Source organism: Pisolithus orientalis, assembly GCF_024613125.1.
Source record: "Pisolithus orientalis strain OTSU chromosome Unknown F5J12scaffold_25, whole genome shotgun sequence".
Lineage (NCBI taxonomy): Eukaryota > Fungi > Basidiomycota > Agaricomycetes > Boletales > Pisolithaceae > Pisolithus > Pisolithus orientalis.
In genome coordinates this window covers 58,585-82,730 of record NW_026260806.1, presented here as the reverse complement: position 1 = coordinate 82,730, position 24,146 = coordinate 58,585, and the positions used below count along the sequence as shown (strand labels likewise).

The following is a 24,146-nucleotide window of genomic DNA, read 5'->3' as shown; positions in this document are numbered from 1 at the left end:
GTAAACTCGTGATTTGCTGATGGATTTGCAATGACGCTAGACAATCAAGAGTGAATGCAATTCGCCTGTGGAAACCCGGTGGGATAACAGAGAGACGCAGACTACAAATATGTACGTGGTCTCAGGAATCAGCGACGCAGTGTCATCAAGCACTGGATTCAATGCATACACAAACACATGGAGTGACAACGATTGAAATACGGGCCGTGTTTTTAAAAAAGACCCAACAGAATCCGTAGGCCGCAGGCGAGGCGACATGCGACAGTCTGACTTTCGGATGATACTAATCCATTGCTAACGTGTAGTACATGCCCGCAATATATCATCGAAAATTCAAAGATCTAACTGTGTTGATAGTGTTAGAAAAGCATCGAGACCGAGTAATATGCATACGAAGTAAGACACATCGCCGTAGGCCATTTATCAGAGAAGTCTGGATAATGCAAGTACGAGATAGGATTCGCAGTATCCAAAGCACGATCAAGATATGAGTATAAATTCTGAAATCACCATCAGAAGGCTCTCCAGACCGCACACTACTCAGAAACTCGTCTCGTCTTTACGGACCTCATCCCAGTTCGATCCCAAATCGAACGTTGATGGCAGCGAGAGAAACGCGTCCTTCCTGCCTTTATCGTACCGGGACTTGAAGGTAGTGACACACTTTCCGCAAAACCTGCTATCCCAATGCGTATCCCAGAGAGCAAAGGGGTCAGTAGGAAGAGACGTTGGGCAACATTGCGCGGGGCAACCTTCGAAACTTTTTTTACAAGCCATATTCCCCACAAAATAGCGATCTCCCTGCGTCTCGCAGATCCGGGCGAATGCAAGTTTCGCGAGTTCTGAGCGGTGATCTCCCCCGATAATGCACGCTCTTTGATTGATAGGAGACAGCGAGTAGTGGACTCCCTCCCACTCATACCCGTCCAGAAGCTTCTTGATTTCAGTTGAGGAAGCGCAGACGTAGAGTGCAACGGGAAGGACTGAGAGCAACCCGACTTCACGGGCTATATTAAGCAACTGGAAATCATGGGGATCCCGTTCACTAATGGTGCCTTCGAAGCGAAGTGGCCCGGAATCCGATGGCAGCTCGGAATGATAGCATGCCTTCACTCTGGCAGATACGTGGTTGAAGAGCGGCTTGATTTCACACTCCCCCCCCCAAGCGGAGCAGTGTGGTAGCAACGTTCATAGGCATCAGCCGTGGGCAAAGAGTGATGTATCTGGACCGAGGTTAGAACACCGTCAGCGGAGACGCTCGCAATCACGCACTCGCCATAAAATAGTGCTCTAAGGACCTGCTGAACTTCACTGGCCGAATCATGCCGGAGGTGAACGACAAGACATCCTTCGCCATCCATTTCCTCCTGACCAACGGGTTGGGGACACGAAAGCATGTCTCTGAAGATCGGTGAATGCACCGATAACATTCCCTGATAAACCTTGAAGCATTTCCCCTCTGCTACAAGGATAACGTTTCCATCATCGAACCATGGATCGAGGTGCTCTTTGGAATCTGCTGTTTCGTAAACCATCCTGCGGAACTATCTGATAGTGGACGTTGGGGTGAAATTGCCCACCCATCAGTCCAGCGGTGCAAGTACATACTATATGTGATCAAATAGGGGTTCTTGGCCAGCTAGGCCGCGTGCGCGTTGTGTCCATTCCCAAAGCACATCAGCGGTTCGGCACTGAGTGTAACATTTAAATCCTAGGGTAAACGTACCAGCTAAGGTGGTAATAGCAGAATGGTCGGCTTGTTATTAGTGGCCAGGAACGTCACGTGGGTAAGCGCGCGTCGCTGGATCTACGTCCATCCATCCCGTTGTCACCCAATTCGGAATACAAGTGGTTTTGCTGGCCAGTCACAGATGAATCGATAAGCTGTAAGTTACTGACGCGACCAATGGCCTCATACTTCTGCTAGGTAGTACTAACAACCTTCATTATCTTCGAGATCTTCACGCTCCTGCAGCCTCCCCGAATACTTTAACCGCTCCTTCGGCGCGTGTCCAGGCCCCATGCTCGCACGAACGTATATTTCAATCGAAATTCAGTAGCGCTCACTATATCGTGTTCACTGGGAGCTCTGGAGCGCGCTCATCCGCGTATGTCACGCTGACATCATTGTAGCTGACTCCTTCCTCCTGGTTACCCCACATTGGTGGCCAACGAGCTGTGAGGAAACGGTCATATAGACCAATAGGCGACTTTTGAGGCCGTCGAAAATACGCGAATTCAGTTGGGGCCAGCAAGCACGACAGGACTTTGTCAACTTCTTTGACAGCCTCACGGTCCTCAGGAGTTTGGGTCAACGGAAGTTGGGCTCGAAATCCCAATATGGCTGCAGAAGTGAGAGCTGCGGGGCGTTCGGTTTCCATTTAGAAAACACTGCAAGTGCAGTAGCACTCCAGTGCACTCCCAGATATACCTCTCATAAGTTAGGGGATATGTCATCAGTAAGTAGGTCGCTTCCATGAATTGGAGGAGCTTAAAACGCCACATCCGTTTAGAGCCTTCGTTCGCTTTTTTTTGCCTGCAACGAAGACTCGAGCCCATCTGGCCAGAATACGGACTCGTGCAACCGGCTCTTGGCACTGTAATTGCATGACTTTATCATGTCACTTCACGAACGTCCAACCCGCTCCTGCTTGGCTTGACGTAGTGTGTTTTCATTTGACACTTCAGGGTTGGACGGTCACCATGTTTCTAGTGCATTCGTGTTTGTTTCAAGTTCTGAACGATATGGCGCACTAAGATCACTTATGTCCTCGAGCCCTAAGGAGACCCTGTCACCTCATCCAGTGTCATCGATATCCACCGGCGGGATATCTGGGTATCTATAGTTCGGGTTGCGAACCTTTGTAAGGGACACGTCGGCTGATTTGCGATGGTGCTCGATAATCAAGGACGAAGGCAATTTGCCCATGGAAAGCTAACAGGATAACAGAGAGATGTAGACCACAAACATGCACGTGGTCGCAGCAACGCAGTGTCGTCAAGCCTGTATCCCAGTCCTGCGATCAAATACACCAAATTCAATGCATAAGCGAATACGTTGAAGCCAAGCCGCGGTTTAAGGAAGAAAGCCCAACAGAATCAGTAGACCGCAGGCGGAGCGTCGTGCAACACTGTGACTTTCTGACGATACCAAACCATTGACAATGCGTAAGTAAGGGCAATGCTGTTCGATCAATGGCTATGAAGCAGAAGTCACATGCCCGCAACAGGTCTTCGAAGATTTCAAGCATCAGCAGTGTTTAATTAAAAAAGCATCCAAACCAGGCAACATGCATACGAAGTAAAATAGCCCTAGGCCATTTATCGAAGGAGGCTGAACAACGCAAATAAGGTAGAACTTGGGATTCACAGTATCCGAGACACGACCGAGAGATGATTAGAAATGGAGCCACCACCACAAGGCTTTCCAGACCGCCCACCCGTTCCCAATACATAACCCTTTTTCGTCACTGAGTACTGAGTACTCAGAAACTCGTCTCGTTTTCGCAGACTTCATCCCAATTTGATCCCAAATCGAACATTGACGGCAGCGAGAGAAACGCTTCCTTCCTACTCTAACCGTACTTGGACTTGCAGTTTTCGGCGCACCATTTGCAAAACATACGATCCCAATTCGAATCCCAGAGAGCAAAGGGGTCAGCAAGAAAAGATACTGTCGCACCCATCTGGGAACAAGCCTTGCACGGACCGGAAAAACAAAATTGACCTAGCCTCTCGGGGAATACACGTTTTGCGAGTTCTGAGCGCTGATCTCTGCCGATGATACACGCTCTTTGATTGATAGGAGACAGCGAGTAGTGGACTCCCTCCCACTCGTACCCGTTGAAAAGCTCCTTTATGTCAGTTGAAGAAGCGCAGACGTAGAGTGCAACGGGAAGGACTGAAAGCAACCCGACTTCGCGGGCTACATTAAGAAACTGGAAATCATGGGGGTCCCGTTCGGTGATGGTGCCTTCAAAGCGAAGTGGCCCGGAATCCGACGGCAATTCTACGGAATAGCATGCCTTCATTAAGCCAGATACGTGGTTGAAGAGCAGCTTGATTTCATACTTCTTGCCCAAGCGGAGCAGAGCGGTGGCGACACTCATAGGCATCAGCTGTGAGTAAGTGATGTACCTGAGTCTACTTTAGAATATTACCAACGGAGACGCGCGCAATCACGTACTCGCCACAAAACAGTGCTCTGAGGACGTGCTGAACCTCAGTGGCTGAATCCTGCTGGAGGTGAATGACAGGGCAGCCTTCGCCGTCTGATTCTTCTTCCTCCTGATCAACGGGTTGGGGACACGAAAGCATATCTTTGAAGATCGGTGAATGCAGCGATAACATTCCCCGATAAACCTTGAAGCATTTTCCCTCTGCTACAAGGATAATGTTTCCATCATCGAACCATGGATCGAGGTGCTCTTTGGAAGCTGCTCTTTCGTAAACCATCCTGCGGAACTATCTGACAGTGGACGTTGGGGTGGAAATGTTGCCCACCAGCTCAGCGGTGCAAGTACACGCTATATATGCACGCAGTCAAATTGGGGTTCTTTTTGCCAGGCTGCGTGCGAGTCATGTCTATTTCACAAAGCACATCAGTGGTGTGGCACTGACTGTGACATTCAAACCCTAGGACCAACGCACCAAGTAAGGTAGTAATAGCAGAACGGCTGGCTTGTTATTAGTGTTGTCGTCTGCTACATGCGCCGGCCAATTACATCAAAGGAAAGTCACGTGGGTGAACACACATCACCGCCGACTGCCAGGCAGAAGATTTAAAATAGGTGGAAATGAGTGAAAAACTAGATGGATTTTAAAAACTCTAGATTACAAGGATATCCAGGTTTCGTTGCGAGAGGCTTTCGATCACAGGGTAGACTGGATGAATAGATATGCACGCATGCAAGTTCTGAAAGAGGGTAGAGGGTGGGGAAAGGGAAAATGTGCCGATATATATATAAAACAAGAGATGACCCACGCCAACCAAACCCACTTCGTTGCTGCATTGCCAACCCGTCCAAACGACTCATCCCAAAATCTAGTGCCTTTTCCTCTACGTCGTCATCATCATCAACTATGCTGCAGTCCGACTGGGATTGCGGGCGAGCGTAGCACCCGTGCGTTGTGCCTGGATACTACTGAAACGTTGAAGCTCCTCGGGCTTCACCGAAATCTTGGTACCAAAGCCAACCTTGCGTGCGGCACGACGAATAAACGAGACACGGTTCGAGTACATAGATTCGTGGATAGAAGCGGCGCGAGATTGGGTACGGGTGATCTGGAGGCCGGTTTCCGCAGCAGCGGCAGCGACAGCGCGGGAGTGGCGCTCGCGCATCCTCTTGATGATTGTAGCCTTCATCGCGAACTTGATCCAGTCGAGGGGGATGAACCAGATAATGTTCTACAACGACAAATAAGTTCACGTGCACGCCAAACATTTAACATGGCAACTTACCCAGACCCAAACAATCCCGATCCAGCCACCAGAAATAGCCTGGATGTTCGTGAAACCCCAATTGGCATAAGCAGCGATGATCGATGAAACAAGTTGTGCGACGCAGAAAGCACCCATAAGAGCGAAGGATGGACGCTCCATGAAGAAGAACCCATGCGAACGCGTGACGAAGATCAACGCTTGTGAGATGATGGCAACTTGAAGGTACACGATCATGTGCAGTTGAGGGTCATTGCTGCTCGTAGGCGACACGACACCAAATTTATCGTGGAAGAACGACGTCTGCAAGATAATAGCAACGAGGGCAACACTGCACACAATGAGCACACGTTCTCACAGAATCAAGAGAAAGTACGCACGTAGAGGCAGTCAAGTAAAGTCCGTATGCAATGGCATACGTGAAGATCTCTGCCAAGTCCCACGAATCTGGCGTCATTGAAGGCAAGACACGGTCAACGGAAAGCGTCATGATAGGTACCATCGTTGAGGAGGGCGATGATCAGCACCATGAAAGGAGGGAAGTCATAGCGGAATGCGAACGCGAGAATAGCGAAGCAGACGACGATACGGATGGTCACGGCACAAGCGTAGATGGAATAGTTACGCATACGTTGGAAGATGATACGGGAGCCACGAATGGCATGGACGATAGTGGAGAGACCGGGTTCCGTCAGGACGATATCAGCAGCACCTCGAGCCGCATCAGTAGCACCCTCGACAGCAATACCGACGTTTGCACGGGAAAGAGCAGGAGCATCGTTAGCACCGTCACCGGTCATAGCACAGAGATGGCCAAGACCTTGCAGGCGCTTGACAATTTCATACTTGTGTTCCGGGAAGACACCAGCGAAACCATCAGCATCAAGGATCATCTCATCCAAGTTCATATGTTTGCCTCCGGGGGCAGGACCATCCTTGAGCACCTTAGCAGGGTACATGTGGTCGCCAAGACCGAGCCTACGACCAGTTTCCTTGGCAATGGCGAGCTGATCACCCGTAACCATCTTAACCTTAACACCGAGGGCGAGCGCATCGTCAATTGTCTGCTTGGTGTCCTCACGAGGAGGGTCGAAAATGGCGAGAAGACCGATCAACTCGAAACCGTTACCCTCTGCCTCCGGATCGTCACCGTCCAGTTCCTCGTAAGCAACGGCCAAGGCACGGAGGCCACGAGAAGCGAATTCCTCAACATCGGATTCAAGCCTATTTTCAAGCTCGTCGGTCTTGTTGCGAGTGCAAAGCTCGATGATGATGCCGGTCATACCCTTGGTAACACGCTTGAGTTTGCCGGATGACTCCTCCCGATAAGTAATCTCAGTGCGCTTGTCAACGGGGTTGAAAGGCTTAAAGTCCAAAAGTTTGATGCCGGCACGAGCGCGAGAGGTATCACCCAGAGCACCAACCACGGAGGTGTCGATGGCGTCCTGGTTCTCCGTACGAGATGCATATGCAGCGAGAAGAATGACATCGTCGGCAGAGAAGGGACCATATGTGCGGATGGTTTCCTTGTCGATGGTCAGTTTATTGGTCGTCAACGTACCAGTCTTGTCAGAGCAAAGAATAGTGACACCAGCAAGTTCTTCGATAGCGGTAATACGGGTAACGATGGCTTTATGTTTAGCGAGTTGCTGGGCACCGACAGCGAGTGTCACCGACAAGACTGTAGGCATGGCAATGGGGATACCACCGATCAAGAGCACAAGGATGTTGTTGAGTCCACGGCGGTATTCGTAACGGAAGCCAGCATAGAGGACGAGAATCTCAGCAACAACGAAAATACCGATCGATACCAAGCAGAAGGATCCGATCTGAGCCAAGATCTTCTGCAAGTGACCAGTGGTGTCATCATCTTGACCGACGAGGGAAGCGGCACGACCGAAGAACGTGTTGGCACCAGTAGAGATGACGACACCCTCAGCCTCTCCCTGCTTGCAAGTTGAACCACTAGCAAAATTTCGTTCAGTTGGTTCAGGGTGCAACAATAGAGGACTACTTACGAGAAACACTGATCGCCCTCCTTCTTGCTCTGGGGTAATGATTCACCGGTCAAAGCAGCTTGGTCAATGGAAACATTGATGGACTCCGTGAGACGACAGTCGGCCGGAACGATGTCACCGATTTTGAAAGAAATCATATCACCGGGAACGAGGTTTGCGGACTCAATTTCTTGCCATTGACCGTTACGCTTGACCTTGGCCTTTGGAGCCAGTGAGTCCATAAGGGCCTTGACTGCGTTACCGGCGTTACGTTCTTCATAGAAACCAATGGTGGAGTTGATGATCAAAAGCAAGATGATCCCGACGAAGTCTTCCCAATCTGGTGGGAGACCGCCACCATTTGAAAGGGCAATAGCCACAAGAGCAGCACCCTCCATGACCCAAGACAAAGGGTTCCACATGAAACTAAGGAACTAGAAACAAGTTCAATCCCCAAAGGCGCGGAAATAAAGGGGTGGATGCATACTTGAAGAATCGCATTTTGCTCCTCCTGCTCAAGCTTGTTGGGGCCAAAGATGTCTAGACGACGCTGGGCCTCATCCGTGCTCAGACCGTTTTCGTCGCATTGAAGCAACTTGAAGACGTCCTCTACGACGATGGTTTCTAGGTCCACCTTTTCCTTGTCGTAAAGGTCTTCCGCCTTGAGCTCGATCTGGATGATACCATAATAAGCCATCCCGTCTTCGGAGATAAAGAAACGGAACGAACCATGGACATGTCGACAGTTGGCATCTACGCATATGTGCATCAAAAACGGTACGGAGTTAGAGGAAACCCTATGACCGCTCACGAGTTGGCTTCTCCTCATCGTGGCCAAATTCCTTGTACTCTCTTTTCTTCTTCACATCTGGAGGGCTTGGGGAGACGGGGGACTCTTCGCCCCGCGGACCAGCTTCCTTTTCCACGTTCGACATGGCAAAAACAATGCAGGGAGGGATAGCCCAGTAACGGGACTATGGAAGTCACTAGCGGACTGGCTAGGCTTTGGAGAAGAGGGATGGAGTGGAGAGGAGTGGACGGATGAAGGAGTGGGAGAGTTGTCAGCCCCGTCGAGCAGGCAACTTTTTTATATTTGGGGCAACAATATTCCGAAATCAGAAAACAAACAAACAATCCAAAACAAGTCACCTGCCGTTCCGCTTATCTGGCCACCGGGTCTCTACCCAAATCAGGCAATCGCTGGTGGAACCCGAACCCTGGGATTCCGCGCACACCTCTTCCGTCGCTAGCCCAAGACTATGGCCAAGTCCAACCTACTGTAGCCAAGAAGGCAGTCAACACAGTCCGTCGTGAGCGCAGAAGACGTGAAACAATCTCCACCTTCTAATTCATCCGTCGACTATGCGGGCCCAAGTCTCTTGTCCCCCATTGCCAAGCAAGTCTAATCTACTAGTGCCACTAGTACATCATCCATCCAGTGTCCAACTTTCCCTTTCCCGCATGGCTCCCATGATCAAACATCAAACTAGATAACGAATCCTCTGATGGACCGCACATGTCCAGGGCCTCTAATGGGGTTTAGACGTATAGTATGTATACACCAGGCTTCCTCCCATCCAACGAACGGACCTTTTTTTGACTCACGACTAAAATGACATTTCTTGTCCGGAATTTCTGGTCGAAGACCACTACGAGCTGTCCGTTAAACTAATTGACCAAGGATAGCCAAGGCGTTAGACGTGATGGAATCGGACTTGGCGGGGCAACCCAGCTAACTCCATGCCATAATATTGCGCAGCTGGATTCGCTATTATACATAACGCATCGCCTGAACTTTGCTCCTCCTGCACTATGTGATGGGCCGCATCAGATCCTCGTTTCCTCCACCTTCATCATCCCATCACGTCCCGGCCATCACCAGTCCCGCCGGTTGGTTCGTTAGCTTCCACAATGCCACGTTAATTTAGTCATAGAAACGTCCGATCGGTGTTCGGCGAAGACTCGTCGAAGGGTTGTGCTGGCGCTTTATAAGACTCCGAAGTTGCTTCTGTGAGCTTTCTAGTACTAGTACTAAGCCACATGTCTACCTTCGATCCCGATCGGTCCGACTCGGGTCGTCACTGATCTGTGCTCCTTATCTATCCAAAGGCCACGCCTCCAGGGTTGACTCGGGTCTCACAGTGCGACGAGCTCTTTTTGCTGTACGTCGTAGTTGCGACGCCGAACACAGGCGAGGCTGCCGGGCTCCTCCGCGACGCTACTTTGTAACACTCGAATCTTCCACCCCTTATGGATACGATCTCAACACACATTCGGCCGAGCCGGCCAACCAGCGCAATCTTGGGGACACACACGGTAAGTGGTTGTGTGTAAGTCCCAGGCACTATAACGTTGACACCCGAGACAGGTTTGTCGTGTAATAAATTGATGGGGCGTATCTCACAAATGAAGGACTTGCACATAAATAGAGCTCGCTCTATTATTAGACTCCGCTCCACCACATATGTAATTCTCGACTCTCCCTTGAATTCGATCGTCAGCTCAGCCCATCAAAGAAGGTCGTAAATATCGACACAAGGTTGCCGTGTACCTGCTTGAGAAGTTGCGAAGTACCCAGGTAGACGTTTAAACCAGGGGCATCTACTGGCACTCCAACAGATACCCTGCTGCGATAAGTATAAGTGTCGTCACTTCAACCTGGTTCGCAAGGTTTTGGAAGGCACAGTATTGCCGCTGTCTTTCCAATCCTCACCTGTCGTTCGAGGGCTTTAACGTACATGGGGAGGTTTCTTTGTGCAACGCAGCCAATTCCTAGGACAGGCTCCCTGATCTCCGCTGTCGACATACGCCAGGTCGTCTGACCATCTTTAGCAGTCCTCGAGGGACAATGTCACTGACCACCCCGGTGTTTTTGACACCCAACGTAAACGCCTGGTGGTTTGCATAGGGGGGTGCGTCCAGACACCTCTGGATACCCGGCACGCACTCCATATGACCCTACCCTAATATCCGCACGGCTCTCACGTCAATGACATGCCACTGTATCAACCACGACAGTAGACCAATTGTATACTTCATCAGTGCCCATCCTCGGCTTCCACGAGGGAGCATGCAACAGTTGCTCCTCACACCCACTTACCTCCATTCCCCCATACTGCTTACCGAAACCCCCACAGCTGTCCTTCAGCCGATGCGCTTATTTCGCCGAGGACCTCCGCATTTTCACATTCTCTCTTCGTGGAAGTACCACCGCAGGTCTTCGAAGCAGATATCGTATTAATGACGTCACAGGGACCAGGTCCGGTCCGTGGCCTGCGGTCATGTAATCTTGTTCAGCCTTCAAATGTGGTGAACTCCTCCTGATCCTAAACGGTGTAGTACGGTACTGAAGACTGGACACGAGTCTAGGAAGATGGCACCCACTAAACCCGCACTAATAGCATACCTTCCCAGAGCCCTTCCCACGCTTGTACTCATTTCATTGAAGGGAACGTGGTTTACCCTGCACTCCGAGACCACCCATATTACTAGCAGTGGCACCGCTCTCCCTATTCAGCCTGCGCCGGTTGTCCAATGATCAAGCGCATGCGTCGTCGCAGCAAAGTTCAAACGCAAAATCACCTCTGGCATGATCTGGATGCCCTAGTGCCGCAGTGGTAGACAACCTTAGACAACATGGAACAACAACCCTTTGCGTCATTCCCATCAGAGACAACACACCAGTTTGATAGCACAGCATTCAGGTCTGGGGTACTGCTGCTGTGAAGACATCTTCTGCAATTGGACCATGTATTAGGTCAAGTCAGCTCGGCCATCTGCTTCTCCTATCTGCGGAATGCCATCTCTCATTTTTCACTAGTACACCAACGGATACATACGAGATCAGAACGTTGGGAAATTATGTCAGGGTGAGTGCGCCCCCATCACAAGTATGATGTGATGAGTGGAAACCTGTGGCTGAACAACTAGATTACTTCTGCTATACGCGGTTGGAAGGGTACGTTACAAACATTGAGTAGTCGGCGGTTGAGTGAGCCTGCACGACAAATGATCTGCTAAAAAAATTATTCCGCAGCCCGTCCATTGTGGCGGGCGGCTCGAGGGGTATCCATGGATCCACTCGGCTCCGATAATGCTGTATTGCGGACGACAGTTGACTGACAACGCGAGTCTTAGGAGGTCTTACGATGACACATTATGGACCACACCAATGGGTCATCATGAACACAAAGATCGATCAGCCTCTGTGAGACATTTTCTGCGATTTGCTCGGAGCTTCGAGTGCGCCGATCCGACGGTCCGTGCCAGACGCTCATGGGACTCGTTGAGGGGTAGTGGTAGTGGGCAGACTCCACCGGCCGCCGCCTACATTGGTCAAGGCTTTAAATCGATCGGGTAATACAGTACTCCTAATATTTGAGTGGCCGGCGTCCGGCGTTGACGGGAAACAATCAATTGGGCAGTGCACTGTGCCGTCGAGTATAACCTCATGCATACTGTTGCATTCCATGAATTGTAGTCGTTCAAATTCAAACGTGGGGAAGTATCGCTATGAGCTAAAGGGAAAGAAAAAAAAAGCCCACGGGTCTGTGCGTCTTCCTGTCTACATCCTGCTGCACCACTCGCCACTACGTTGCAATGAGAGTAGCACAGCAGCATCGGACTTCCATCACGACCAGTGGGGTAAAATCTATCGACCGGTGCATGGTAGCGACCTTCTTGATCATCAAAACCACCGCCCAATGTGCGCCTAGCTCAACACCGTCGATAGGTCCATCTTACCGAACATGAGGCCTCTCTACCAAAGTTTTGGCTAGTTCCCCAAGGTAGAGTCCTCGTGATGTCGGGAATCAGATTCGCGACCGGGAATCGGGGTCTCCACGACAAGTAACCCGTCTACCTGCTTCTTCAACGATCCCGGGTTTACGCACCATTTTCGTCGAGGATTCGATGGAGGCCGATTGCCGTAGGGATAAGTAAAACACCTGAATGACTGACCAGTCACTAGTCACTAACGCCATTCGCACATCAGTCCGACGAACTGCGATTTAAATTAGTGGTTCTGGGCCAAACTTCTGGTGTTGTTGGGCGCAATTTCAGTCGTTGCGACGAGGTTTCATTTCACTCCCGTCCCTACGAAATTATGGAAAAAAAGAAACAAGAACCGGATCTATGTACACTCGCGTTTTTGAAATTTTACAGTAAGCAGATAAAAGTCCTTTTCGTTGTCATTTGATCTCGAATTTAGTTGGGCGACTGGTGAACGGCTCGGAACGATCCGATCACTCAGCACAGACGTGTCACTACTTTCTGTCACCATCTGGAAGGGTGGTGGAGCGTGTATGTTGAGCTTGAGTCATCGATGAATTCCGTCCAGCTGGGCCAAGGAAATGCACGTGCTCGTTATTGACACTAACAGAGCGGTTTCAAACATTGCATTCAACCGAGTCCACGGAGATCCTAAGACGATAATCTAAATGGATGAACTGATGTTGCAGTGCGAAAACGATCTTGTCGAGAGTGTTTGGCCGTGATGTCGAAGAGTGATAGTCAACAGAGGAGTGAAAGTACTCGGTTGACGGAAGTCCTGATAACAAGGGTAAATTCATTGGGCCCGTTCAACGTGCGCCATTCAAGGCATATACGGCGGTATAACTAGAATGTACCTTGCCAGCATGCAAACGCCCGAATTTGACCGTGGTATCAAGAGAAGACTATCGGATTAGACGCCCGAAATTCGAATATTACTCGTAGGTGCGAGGGTGGGCAGCATTTTCCCCAGTATTCCTCGATAGGATGCGGAAGGGTGCGGACCAAGTGGTACATGGTGAAATCATCGGCTAGGAGACCGATCCCGGTTCCCAACTTCGCGCTTTTTCTGGGTGTTACAGTTACTCTTGTCTGCGGATTGAGCTCGAATGGCAAGTTAGCAGATAAGGAAGTAATTCTTCCGAGGCAAATCGGTGCTATTATTGCCTTCATAATACCATCACTATACTCTGTATCCGTCATGACCCTCTGCCTTGTATACGACGCCATATGATATACATAAGTACACCTCGGAGACATTAGTTCGTCTAAATGACATAGGCGATATCGAAATTAGTCTTCAGCTAGTATATCGTCCACTTCGCCCTCTTCATCTTCATCTCCACTGTCCATAATCGAATCAAATGTGGTATTACCAGCCGAATGGTCCTCTGTAGTCTTGCCCCTAGAAAATGGAAGTAGTTGGTTAGTGGGTCAAATCATCGGGAGCAATATCATCCACCGAACACGTACCCTGTCTGTCGTTGGTTCGGATCTCTCTTCCGAGATGAGGGAACTGGTGTTGTTTCCGTGGGGTTGTCTTCGTGTTCTTCATCTTCATCATCGTCATCGTCATCGCTGATAATGATCGGCTGAGCTGCCGGCTTCTTGACAGAACTGGACGCCCGCGAATGATTCGATCAGCTCGCATACTTACAACGCTCCATCCTGATGGTCACTCACGCGGCGCGTTTAGGCAATATCCGGGTGGGAGCTGACGTAGCGTGGTTATCGGGAGCATGGTCGTCACAATCATCATCCGATCCAGAGACTCGTCTTCTCCTGTAAACAACATCGAATAGATCGTACCGTAATGGATGTAAGATAGTAAATCAGAAGCCTACTTCGGTTGTTTCCCTTTCCCCTTGCTTCTTGGCTTCGATGATGACGCTGCAGATGTCGCTGGACTGCCTTCCTCGGCACCACTTGTTACGGTGTCAGTCGTCATACTTCGAGAGCGTCTGTGACCGATAAAGTAGACCGCATTCCGTAGGTTGTGGATAACGCGTATGGACCCGCGCGTAATTTCAACAAGATGAAACAAAACACTCGTTAGAGCACCACCAGCGGTGAGGAAACAGTTACGAACCGCTTCCTGGCTCTTGTTTTTGGGAATTCTATCTCCTCGTCCTCATCAATAGGAATGATATCGTCCAGGAACTCAAACAAGTCCTTGAGCGCAGCTAGCTGGCGATATTCTTCCTCGCTAAAATCAGCGAGCTTGTCTGCATACTTCTTCGACAGGGATGCATCGAACTTAGCTAGTGCGTTCTTGGCAGCGGTGTCCCTGAGTGGGCGGCGCTAATGGGCCACGCGAACAAACGGAGAGATTACTGATTAAATGAAGACTGTAAAGATGAAAAAGTTATACACACCGTGCCAAGGTTATGAATTAGTAGCTTTATTGTACGGATCTTGTCGTCGTCCGCGGTGTCCGGAAGATGGAGCCGTCCCAGCACCTGACAGAGAACTTTCTTATCTTCCTCTGCGCATCATCTTAGTCACTTTGTAATTCGGAAAAGAGCGAAGCAGACAACGTACTCTCCATGCCATCTTTAAATAATGCCTTCATGATGTCGGCAGCCAAGTCGACGTGTACACTATTGTCAATCTTTTGACCTTGTACATCGCTGTTGGGGTCGCGGATTGTTCGGGTTAAGATAACAATTCGGAACAAGGAAGAAGGGAGGGAACCCACAAGGCTTTCTGGGGATCCGTCCAATCAACGAACATCCCAATAATTTGAGCTGGTGAGACCATCTCTTGGTCATCTTCCAACTCGCGTGTTGCACCAGCGAGTTGTTCGAACAAGGGCATGGTGATCTGCACTCAGTCATGCGGTTAGCGCTAAAGCCGTGAGCAAAGGAGTCACTGCGCACCTGCATCATTTGACGCTGATTCACAGATGACGAGCAGCAAAACACGGGGAAGAAATAGGACAAGCACTGTCTTAGTTCCTGGTTGTCAACTGTGTCTGGTGAGAGGTATGCGACCACGAGACTCTTGAGAACCTGTAGGAGAAGTAGCCATCATTTCACACATGATGGCCAGCATCTAAGGGTACTCGTCAACAAGGTAGCTTGGGGACATACCCGATCATCTGAGACTATTCCGGAGAGAACAAGCTTCGCGAGGCCAACGCACATCAGTGCTTGGACCTTGTCAGCGTCCTCCACACTCAGTATGTGCAATAAAAATTCAACAATGCGTTCGCCCTGGGTCATTCATACGTCAGAGGTCAGGCGCATTGGGAAGACTGATGGAGGGTAACACACCCCCGCGTTGCCCCGGCCCAAAAAATCGCCGTCGTGCACCATTAAAATGTCAAACACTATCTGCAGCACCCTAATTTTGAGCACTTCGGGTGCTGCTTGGATCTGGCTAAGGAACAGCTGAAACGAGTTCAAAGCCATACGCTGTGAAGTACAAGAATCAAAGCACAGTGGCATGAGCATCCATCAGAAGGGCAACATAAGCGATGCTTACTCGTGCAATGAGGCAGCACAAACCAAGACAGACGAGACCCTTTTCCCGCAATGCAAGCTCCTTGCGTTTCACCGACGGTATGATCAGTTCACCCAGGATACCTTCCAGCGTAGAGTTTTCTTCAAAAGTCTGGAGTACAACATTGGTTCAGCGTCGCGACTAATCACAATACGGGGATATAGCTCACGCCATTGACACGTTCCAGCATCCCAATGCACAGTGACAAACACCGCAGGTCGAGGGCATCAGCTCGCACTTGTTCTTCTGGGCTCAGCGGCTTTGCTTCCTTGGGGAGTTTTCGCAGTCCCTCCTGTGTGCTAGAAGGTCCCGCGGAAGGGATTTCTCCAAACGCAGTGGCCGTTTCTGTAGCTTCCTTTTCTACTTCTGCTTCTTCATCTGTAGTATCTCGATCTCGGAGTTCGTGGACAACCTCGACAACGACTCGAATAAGGTCACGCTCATTAGGTGAGAGTGTGCGTAGGATGTCTAGACAGCGTGAAACAAGTGACTCCGGTAGAACATCCTGGGAAATCATATCACCTATGTCGTTGGTGAGACGACCTTCGTGACAATGCTGTGTGGTAGTGAACGGAGGTACTTACGGACGAGTTTGAACATCTTTCTCCTTCCCATCTCATCTGCGTAGTCGAGGCTGACAGCAAGTCGGAGCAGTTCACCGATGATGAACTCTTGATCCAGCCGCGCGTCTTCTTCTTGCGCAAGCTGTTCTTCTGAGACCTCATGCTCCCGCGCCGCTGCTGTGTCGGTGTCATCGAGGTATGCATTGTAAGCGTTCTGGATTTGGAAGGCGAGGTGGGTCACGACTGGAAGAGAAGCATCTAGTTTGGCATCATCCTTGGTGGCAATGCAATGCTCCACAAAGATGCGTGCAAGGAAAGTACGTTCCGGAGTAAGTTCTCTCCAATAGTCCTCTAGGGAAAAGGGAACGGTCAAGACCAAAGAATCCGCAAAACTAAGGTTCAGAGGTAGACCTACCCTTGAACTCGAGGTGCTCAAAAATGTCGACTCGAGTGGCAAAGATACTCAATAACGCGTCTTCCGCGATCGTGCTTTCATGAAGATCAAGTAACTTAAGTAAGGCGATGACATCTTTCCGTATTGCGTGATCGTCGTCTTCGGCTTTCGTGGGACCCCGTGCAACGTCAACCCAAGTACCCAGAAGAGACCCAGCAGCAGCTCTTACTGCAGGGCTCGCGATCGCCGAGCCCATTGCGGATGATCAGTTCTCTCTGAGCAATGGACAGAACACGAGGATGGGCAGCACCGATACTCGCGTGGTCTGCGGACAAGCCTGGGGCAAGTCAGCAAGACACAAAACAGTGATTGCGGAGGGGACCCAGGCTCACAATTCTTTTCGAGTACTTGGGAAAAAGTCAATTTACGCATCACGGTATCAGTGTCCCGAGTTCGGGCTAGCATAGCAGGAAGAGTGTGAGGGGCAAGCGGTATATTGAGGAGTGCCGCCCTTCGTACTTCCCTGTTGCCAATGGTATAAAAATGCTACATCACGAGATACAAGTATCCGAGATACTCACGCGGCAGGATCGCAAGCCAGCGTGTCGAGAAGTACATCGATGGCGGTGGGCTCGTCGTCGTTGACGTCAGAAGTATCCTCAGAGCCACAGAGCTTTGAAAGTGCGACAACCGCTTGAACGCGCACGTTGGTTTCTTTATCGTGCACACGCTCAATAAGGGCTGCACGAAGCATCATGTACACGTCCTCGCTGGGGATGACGTTGGTCATGTTTTGATATCCAACAAGAAGGACATGAGTACGCACTCGATTTCGCCTAAATGTGCAACCATCTCGGCAAGAATGCGTACGGAGCGATAACGGACGACCTTATCTTTCGCAACGAAGCCGTTCACCAGGAACTTAAGGAGCCGTGCTACAAAGCGTGAAGCAGTGGTGTCGTCGTCGTCATCATCATCAGCTTCGTCCTCTTTCTTGGTCTCGGCAGCTGGGGATCGCGTTAAAAATGGCTTTAGGGAACCTGGAGGTTGTGGTGACCAGCCTTTTTCATTCAAGTACTTTGTGTACGTTCCTATGAACTTGACAATCCTTTCTGCCTGAGAGACGCCTTTCTTGATCACCAATACCCGGCACACCATATCGATGAAGGCATCCTCGAAGTTCCGCTCCCCTGTTAGCTTAATTGCTTTCCCATTGTGGACTGATTCAGTGAAGGCAGCTGCATCGAGGTGGATCTTGTGCAGGGCGACGATGTTTTTTTGGTGATTTGCTGTCGTATTCTGCGCCTGATCGAATATCTTTGGAATGGACACAGACAGCGCCTCCGCTGGTGGATTTGTGCGGGCTGGCATCGTGCTTGGTTGGAATATTCACTGCACCGTGCGTGGCGCGACGCGTTAACAAATCACGTGAGGTATGTCGACCTCGATTTCATTCCAACCTTACAACTGAGTTGAACAAAGTTTTCACGAAGCCAGGTTGGGGGACAGGCTTTCCAGTAGAGATTTCGCTGAAATGCTGGGCGTCGAAATTCTATTACTTAGCTCCACGATTTGGATCCCCAAAATGACGTCACCGGAGGAGCTCTAGTGGTATTCACGCACGAAGGGACCTCCGTGCCCGAGCTTCTAGTAGGTCAGGGACCCTTTTTTTAAATACCCTATCAAGCCTCCATATCATTAAAACCAACCTGGCTGACCCAGGAGCGAACGCCGAATAGTACCGAGCACGGAAATGGAGGGTCTCTCCTCGAAATGTCAGTGTCAACAATGCCCAGAACACGCAGGAAGGACATCTGCAACATCATAAATTCTGGGACTCGTGAATGACCCACTGAAACGCACTTCCAAGGACCCCCACTGCTTCTAGCTGGGCCCATTCTAAAAAGAACGTCCAAAGTTACTGGTGACCTCTCAGGATGCGCGCGGTTCGGGCCTGTTCCAAGGCCGTACGTGACAAATCAGGCAGGTTTCTAACAGGAATTACCAGAAAGCTTCCTCTTTTGTGTTGCCTGGAGGCAGAGTTTGACCAGTCGTTAGGTTCCTGCATTGCTTGCGCCGTCGTGGTACATTGCTCCATAGCAATTTTCCGAGGAACCTAGCCTGGTCTGGACTTCCACGCGACATCCGGTGTCGCGCTCTTTACTGGCAAGGTGAGCCTTCTGTATGACGCGTGCATGGCCTCACGTTTCGACGCGTACAGACGACCTACCAATTTCCACCAGCAGATGTGTGGAAGGCCGAAACGGGCACATACACGCCTAAGTCCCCTTTAGGTATTGACCCTGGATGCCTGTCGGGTGGGGCCTTGGCTAACGTCGTAGCAATTGCAGTGGCGCCAGACTGTCAAGAAGGAACAATCGCAATGGTCTGCGCGATCATTGCGGACTACTGTTCCCCGTTCGAAACCAGGGAGAGATGTTTTCAACACCAAAATAATTGACACATTTCCCAGCTGAAATAAGGTGCGAAGAAAGGGAGAAGTGTTGAAAGACGTCATCGATCCCAAAGTTTCTACCTTGATTGTCATGAAAGTTCCCTAAAGTGTGGGCGGGTACATCAACGAGCGGTGGGGGTGGAGAATATTCCGGATAAAAGTCACTGCATGTTTGCCTGTGGCCGATCACGGCCCGTTGAATTCAGGACCCAGTGGAGTCCGAACTTTGTGTCATTTCCGAGGAAAACAGCTGAAGTCAGTGGCGTCAAGGCGAGCATGCAGTGTGAAGAATAACTGGTAGGAACTCCGAAGCTCTAGTAGGCGTTGTCAGCACTGATGAAATGATGTACAGACGGCGACTGCTATCCGTCTCAGTCGGCAGGCAGGCAGACGGCACTATGCAGGGTCGGGTTACAGTAAAGCCTACCAAATGAGTATTCTATGCGGCGATTGTTCATTCCCGTCGAAGCAACAGGAAACAATGTCGGATCCATTGCGAGCTGGAGGGATGGAAGGTCACGTGTAATTGCGTACGCCGTAAAAGGCAGGTGTAGTGTTGGACAACCAAGTCCCTCGAGGCAGCAGCGTGTCGATAAGGACAGTTCTCGGCTCAAGGTAAGGAAAGGAAACGCACCCCCTTTCCGATCATGGTCCCAGAGAACGAAAATGGGTCAGACTCATGTTCCGGACACATGGCCCGTCTTCCACCATCGGATAAAAGCCAAAGCCCAGCAAATAACATAACTAATGCGTGTCGGCATACCAGCAGGTAAAGGCGTGGTTGTGCGTCTTCGCCCTTGTCTTCCATCTGCACTCTCCACTTGCAGTGTCATACGATGACCTCAGGCAACAAGGCCGTCGAGCAATCCCATCCAACACCGTATCTCCCTCAAAGTACTCCCCACCACACCCGCCATACACCCCCGTCATCCGATAGCTCTAGCACTCACACAAGAAGACAGAGACCAAGGAAACAAAGGGAAGATAGATACGAGGAGGAAATCCAATTCAATATCGCCTTCTTCGGGAGTGCTCGTGGGCAGCGCGATCCCGTCCAATCCTCCAGAATGCTCGACGAAGGTTGGATTGCACCCACTGCCCACGTACTTGCAGTTCTAACGATGGTTTGACAGAGTATCCCCCTCCCCCCACCTACGAGAAGGCGACCTCAACTACGGTATCTACAATCGTATCTGAGGCATTATGTTCACGAGAGTGGTTCCTCGATTCCTATGGAAGATGTCATCCCTGTGCCATCTACCCAAATGATTGGCCACCAGACAGGAAGCGGATAGGTCAGATTCAGTTTCTGTGACCTCCGTACCGCCAATCCCCCAGACTGAGGAGGATGGATCCAGTATCGAGCTTGTGGACCTCGAGCCAGGAACTAGGTGGGAATTAGAAAGGCAGCGCGGAGTTCCTTTGGATGAGCGTGTCAAGAGGCATAAACAGAGGATAGTCTCGGCAGCACCGTCGACCCCGGTACCACAACGGACCCGTCTTTTTAGTCAGCCGACAACCAGGCGTCCGAGTGCTATGCAATTTAACGCTTCCCAGCTTTCACTCCAGATTCCAGAGGACCACGATCGCTATGACGACGAACAAGTGCAAGATAACTCGGATGCCTCCACGCCATCTACTCCAAAGAATCATAGGTTGCCACACCTTCCGGCATCACCTTCAAAATTCTTCCACCTTCGTTCTCAGTCACCGCAGCCGTCGTCTTCTGTCATCTCTCTACTACGCAATCCTAGCCCTTTTTTCAAGAGTACGCCGTCGCTGCTCTCGCTTCCAAATTCCCATCACGGGAACCAACGTTCCCGGAAGCTCTTCCATCGCAGGTCTAAGGAACATGAACAGCTGGATGATTGGGAAGTCCTTGAGCGTAGTGATTCCAATGGGTCATCGATGGATAGTTCTTCTGTAGCCCAGACTTCACCCTCGGCTCCTCAAAACCCTGTTTCACAGCAGTTCCCAACAAAGTCAGGCGGCGGTAACCGACGGAACCGCCATCGCTATCGTTCCAATGACCACGCACAAAAGACAAGCACTGATTCAGATGCCCAACGCATCCGATTCCAATGACCTGTGCACCTGGGTCCCCTCCATTTGTATCTCGCCACCTCCGTCGGCACACCAACTCTAATCGCAGTGGGCAGAGTGCCCCAGTTTCACCGGTCTCGGTCTCTTCGGTATCTACGTTTGAGTCAGCTGCAACCACTCCGCCTCAGTCAGCTTCCGTGGAGAGCCCAGAAGAAGCCTTGCCAAACTTAGAATACCATTCGGAGTCACGGTCTACACCCAGACACGGTGCGAAAAGGGGGTACGACAGAACCCCCCGTATGTCTTCTCCGGAACCTGCGTGCGGTGTTACGATGTACGAGCATGATCCGGAGTTACCAATCGTGCCCTGTGGATCTGGTGCACTTCCAACACGAGCTGCAACGGAGCGCGTAGTACGCGCGCCCGAATCACGCGAAGCCCAACGGGGACGTTCGCACTCCCGAGAGATCTGTATGCGCAGCGCCCCTGCATATAGCATGCTCTTTCCGTCTGGCCCGCCCTTCCCTCTTCCAGGTACGCAGACACCACCGCAGGAGGTACAGACCCTTCCGCCTCCGCCGCCTTGCAAGTGCCCGTCGACAGGAAACTGTTCATCATCGGCGAGTTGTACTCCAGTTCTAACATCTTTGCCGTTGGCCTCCGCCACCTGCCCACCTTCGGTATCTACTTGTCCGCCGGGATTCGCATGTCCTCAGCCGTTGAAGCGTTCACCATCCCACACGCGGGCATCTGTGTCGGTGTCATCCTCCCCACAGACACCCCGAGGGCACTATCCCGGACGTCCCTTACCAGCGACACCACCTGTGTCGCCTTCCCTTACGTGGATCCTCGACGGACAACCTCACGTACAACTGCACCCGCGGGCTGCAAATGCTTCTCTAGCGCACGGTCAGATATCTCCTTGGGTACGCGTACCTATGGCGCTGCCTGAAAAGGTGGGAACGCCGCGCCCATCATACACCCCGCCTCTCCCAGAGCCTGTTCCGCGGTATGCACAGCTACCTGAGAAAGCTCCCCGTACACCTCCGATGCCAGAGGGTACATCAGATACTCCTATGGCAATCAACACTCCCTGTACACCGCCTATGCCGGGAGCGTTCTCTCGTACACCCCCCATCCCGGAAACATTCCACACACCACCCATGCCTTCTTCCTTGCTCAACTCTCCCCCTGTACCCGAGGGCCTGCTTATCGATCTCAGTGATGATGATCATAGTCCCGATAAGCAGACACAGAGCCCGAGCGACGCCCCTACGTCGCCTGATCTTTTGGATCTTCTCGATGAACAACCTGTACCTGCCCACAAATGCCCAGATCTCCTCGACTTCGGTGAACCTGAAGAACCATCTCAAGGTGCTGGATCCATATCTCTTGGAGAAATCTTGAACGACGGAAATGCGTCCCCGTCGACTACGAATACGCTAGCTCCTCTGCGTTTTGATCTCATGGAGGATGATGCTTATTTGCATAACAAGGGACAAGACGACAATTGCGAGGAAAATGACAGCGCAAGTGATGGAGACACTGTCAGTCCCGGCCCGCTGACACCAAGCACTCTGAGTGGATTTGTTTCTGCGTCTGGGTCAGTCGTGTCTCTTGTGCCCATGCAAACGAGCGCGGCACATGCGGAGGCAGACTGTGTAAAAGGAGAAAGTTTCGAAGACGACACGTCAACTCCAGTCCCCAACCGCGACACCAAGGAGTACTTCGCGGGCCCACCGCGTCTGGGGACGCCTCGGCAGCGCCCGTCTCTTACTGCTTGCTGAGACGGGACAAACGACCTTCTCTTTCTCTCACTCGAAGACGTGGCGAGGGCGCGGATGCGGATATTTGTGGTGTGTCTGTATCTAAGGGGGTGAGCAATGAAGCTACTATCAAGAATACCAGTAAACGGTCATGCGGAAGCATGTTGCTATCCTTACTAGGCGTTCACCAATGTCGCACAGGTCCCGGATGTGTGTTTGGTACCTAGCTGGCTGGGCATCAGACTGCACAGGGACACAGAAATACGTTTGTAAAATCAGGATAACGAATCATCCCTACCTCCATGCGCTATGGGCATCGGACACTCGTTTCCTTCCAAGCTCTTTCATTTCACGTTCCAAACTTTTTGACCATTCGGGTTTTTTTCCTTCACCATCATGTGGAGTCACAGTTCGTTCTTTAATTTCCTTCTTTTCTTCCTTTCCTATGCCCCGTGGAGGGGAAATTCTTCGTTGCATGGAACTTTAACATAGCCATCATCATGTACCACTTCGACATTTCGGAATCAAGTGGAACTCGGTCCTAATTGACGCCACGACAATTTTGCGCCGGACCACAAAAAGTTGAATGTATCCAATTGTGCTCTCAACACTACTACGTCAGCGCAGATGGAATGATACCCTTAGCCCCATAACTAACCCTGACTTATGACGCGGCATGCTATCGATCAGGTGGAGCGACAATGGGCGAGCGGCTTCCCATTCTTCCGGGAAAATGATCCTACCACAAGTGGATCCTTGGTCCGCCCTGCTGCTCGTGACAACCACTCGAAGCACGCTCCTCCAGGGTCCTAGGTCTGACACCAACGAATCAGGGAAACTCGCTTCCATCGCGCCGGTACACCGTTAAGGATGCCCAAAGCAGCTCATCTCGATTATGCACCAACCGGTTCAACATCAGGTAGCTTAAAGCGAACGCCGATCCCGCTTAACGGCCCTTTCCTTTTCTGTTTTTTCGGTTCACTCTATAGCACAGCGTAGGTCAGGAACGCGACAGCGACTACGTAGCACACTCATACTAACCAAGAACCGCAGAGTGGAGTCGTCCGTGGGGCAACATCTTCTCCTGCGAGCGTGTATCCAGTCCTCTCCGTGGCTTCGCCTTGTGTGGCGAACTGCGCCGCCGCCGGTTGCCTCAGTTGAAGGGTGGTGAGGTGTTCGTCTGTGCTTGCGATCGAGTTCATCGACGAGGAGGT

The 24,146-nt window shown here is 51.0% G+C and overlaps 7 protein-coding genes across 7 annotated transcripts; 2 read left to right on the top strand and 5 right to left on the bottom strand.

Annotated features, from left to right (window-relative positions):
• Nucleotides 1-359: 359 nt before the first annotated feature.
• F5J12DRAFT_894751 (uncharacterized protein) lies at nt 360-1,535 on the bottom strand (the record flags this gene model as incomplete). Its single annotated transcript, XM_051747768.1, has 3 exons — nt 360-500; nt 568-1,114; nt 1,273-1,535. 3 exons carry the CDS (start codon nt 1,533-1,535, stop codon nt 360-362), a joined length of 951 nt encoding a protein of 316 aa, XP_051597904.1.
• Nucleotides 1,536-3,575: 2,040 nt separating this feature from the next.
• F5J12DRAFT_724029 (uncharacterized protein) lies at nt 3,576-4,455 on the bottom strand (the record flags this gene model as incomplete). Its single annotated transcript, XM_051741494.1, has 2 exons — nt 3,576-4,118; nt 4,165-4,455. 2 exons carry the CDS (start codon nt 4,453-4,455, stop codon nt 3,576-3,578), a joined length of 834 nt encoding a protein of 277 aa, XP_051597903.1.
• Nucleotides 4,456-5,267: 812 nt separating this feature from the next.
• Nucleotides 5,268-8,487, bottom strand: F5J12DRAFT_845193 (uncharacterized protein). Its single transcript, XM_051746307.1, has 7 exons — nt 8,249-8,487; nt 8,174-8,190; nt 7,925-8,110; nt 7,459-7,871; nt 5,940-7,405; nt 5,821-5,887; nt 5,268-5,771 (listed from the first exon to the last, which is right to left on the bottom strand). Exons 1-7 carry the CDS (start codon nt 8,370-8,372, stop codon nt 5,426-5,428), a joined length of 2,619 nt encoding a protein of 872 aa, XP_051597902.1. The 5' UTR covers nt 8,373-8,487; the 3' UTR covers nt 5,268-5,425.
• A 1,049-nt stretch (nt 8,488-9,536) lies between these two features.
• On the bottom strand, nt 9,537-11,334 carry F5J12DRAFT_950662 (uncharacterized protein; the record flags this gene model as incomplete). Its single annotated transcript, XM_051749797.1, has 6 exons — nt 10,844-11,334; nt 10,561-10,710; nt 10,297-10,400; nt 10,176-10,233; nt 9,989-10,061; nt 9,537-9,851 (listed from the first exon to the last, which is right to left on the bottom strand). The coding sequence occupies exons 1-6, from the start codon at nt 10,873-10,875 to the stop codon at nt 9,537-9,539; spliced, it is 732 nt and encodes a 243-aa protein (XP_051597901.1). The 5' UTR covers nt 10,876-11,334.
• Nucleotides 11,335-13,359: 2,025 nt separating this feature from the next.
• Nucleotides 13,360-18,084, bottom strand: F5J12DRAFT_845179 (nuclear condensing complex subunit). The gene is made up of 19 exons (XM_051746306.1): nt 17,709-18,084; nt 17,495-17,675; nt 17,250-17,438; nt 17,061-17,191; nt 16,957-17,005; nt 16,690-16,904; nt 16,296-16,625; nt 15,881-16,233; nt 15,694-15,822; nt 15,483-15,623; nt 15,300-15,422; nt 14,965-15,218; nt 14,749-14,837; nt 14,583-14,692; nt 14,297-14,508; nt 14,052-14,168; nt 13,891-13,989; nt 13,681-13,824; nt 13,360-13,612 (listed from the first exon to the last, which is right to left on the bottom strand). Exons 1-19 carry the CDS (start codon nt 18,037-18,039, stop codon nt 13,501-13,503), a joined length of 3,309 nt encoding a protein of 1,102 aa, XP_051597900.1. The 5' UTR covers nt 18,040-18,084; the 3' UTR covers nt 13,360-13,500.
• A 1,875-nt stretch (nt 18,085-19,959) lies between these two features.
• On the top strand, nt 19,960-21,208 carry F5J12DRAFT_894747 (uncharacterized protein; the record flags this gene model as incomplete). The annotated part of the gene is made up of 3 exons (XM_051747767.1): nt 19,960-20,203; nt 20,257-20,338; nt 20,404-21,208. The coding sequence occupies 3 exons, from the start codon at nt 19,960-19,962 to the stop codon at nt 21,206-21,208; spliced, it is 1,131 nt and encodes a 376-aa protein (XP_051597899.1).
• Nucleotides 21,209-21,465: 257 nt separating this feature from the next.
• Nucleotides 21,466-22,953, top strand: F5J12DRAFT_894746 (uncharacterized protein; the record flags this gene model as incomplete). Its single annotated transcript, XM_051747766.1, has 1 exon — nt 21,466-22,953. One exon carries the CDS (start codon nt 21,466-21,468, stop codon nt 22,951-22,953), a length of 1,488 nt encoding a protein of 495 aa, XP_051597898.1.
• Between the last annotated feature and the right edge of the window lie 1,193 nt (nt 22,954-24,146).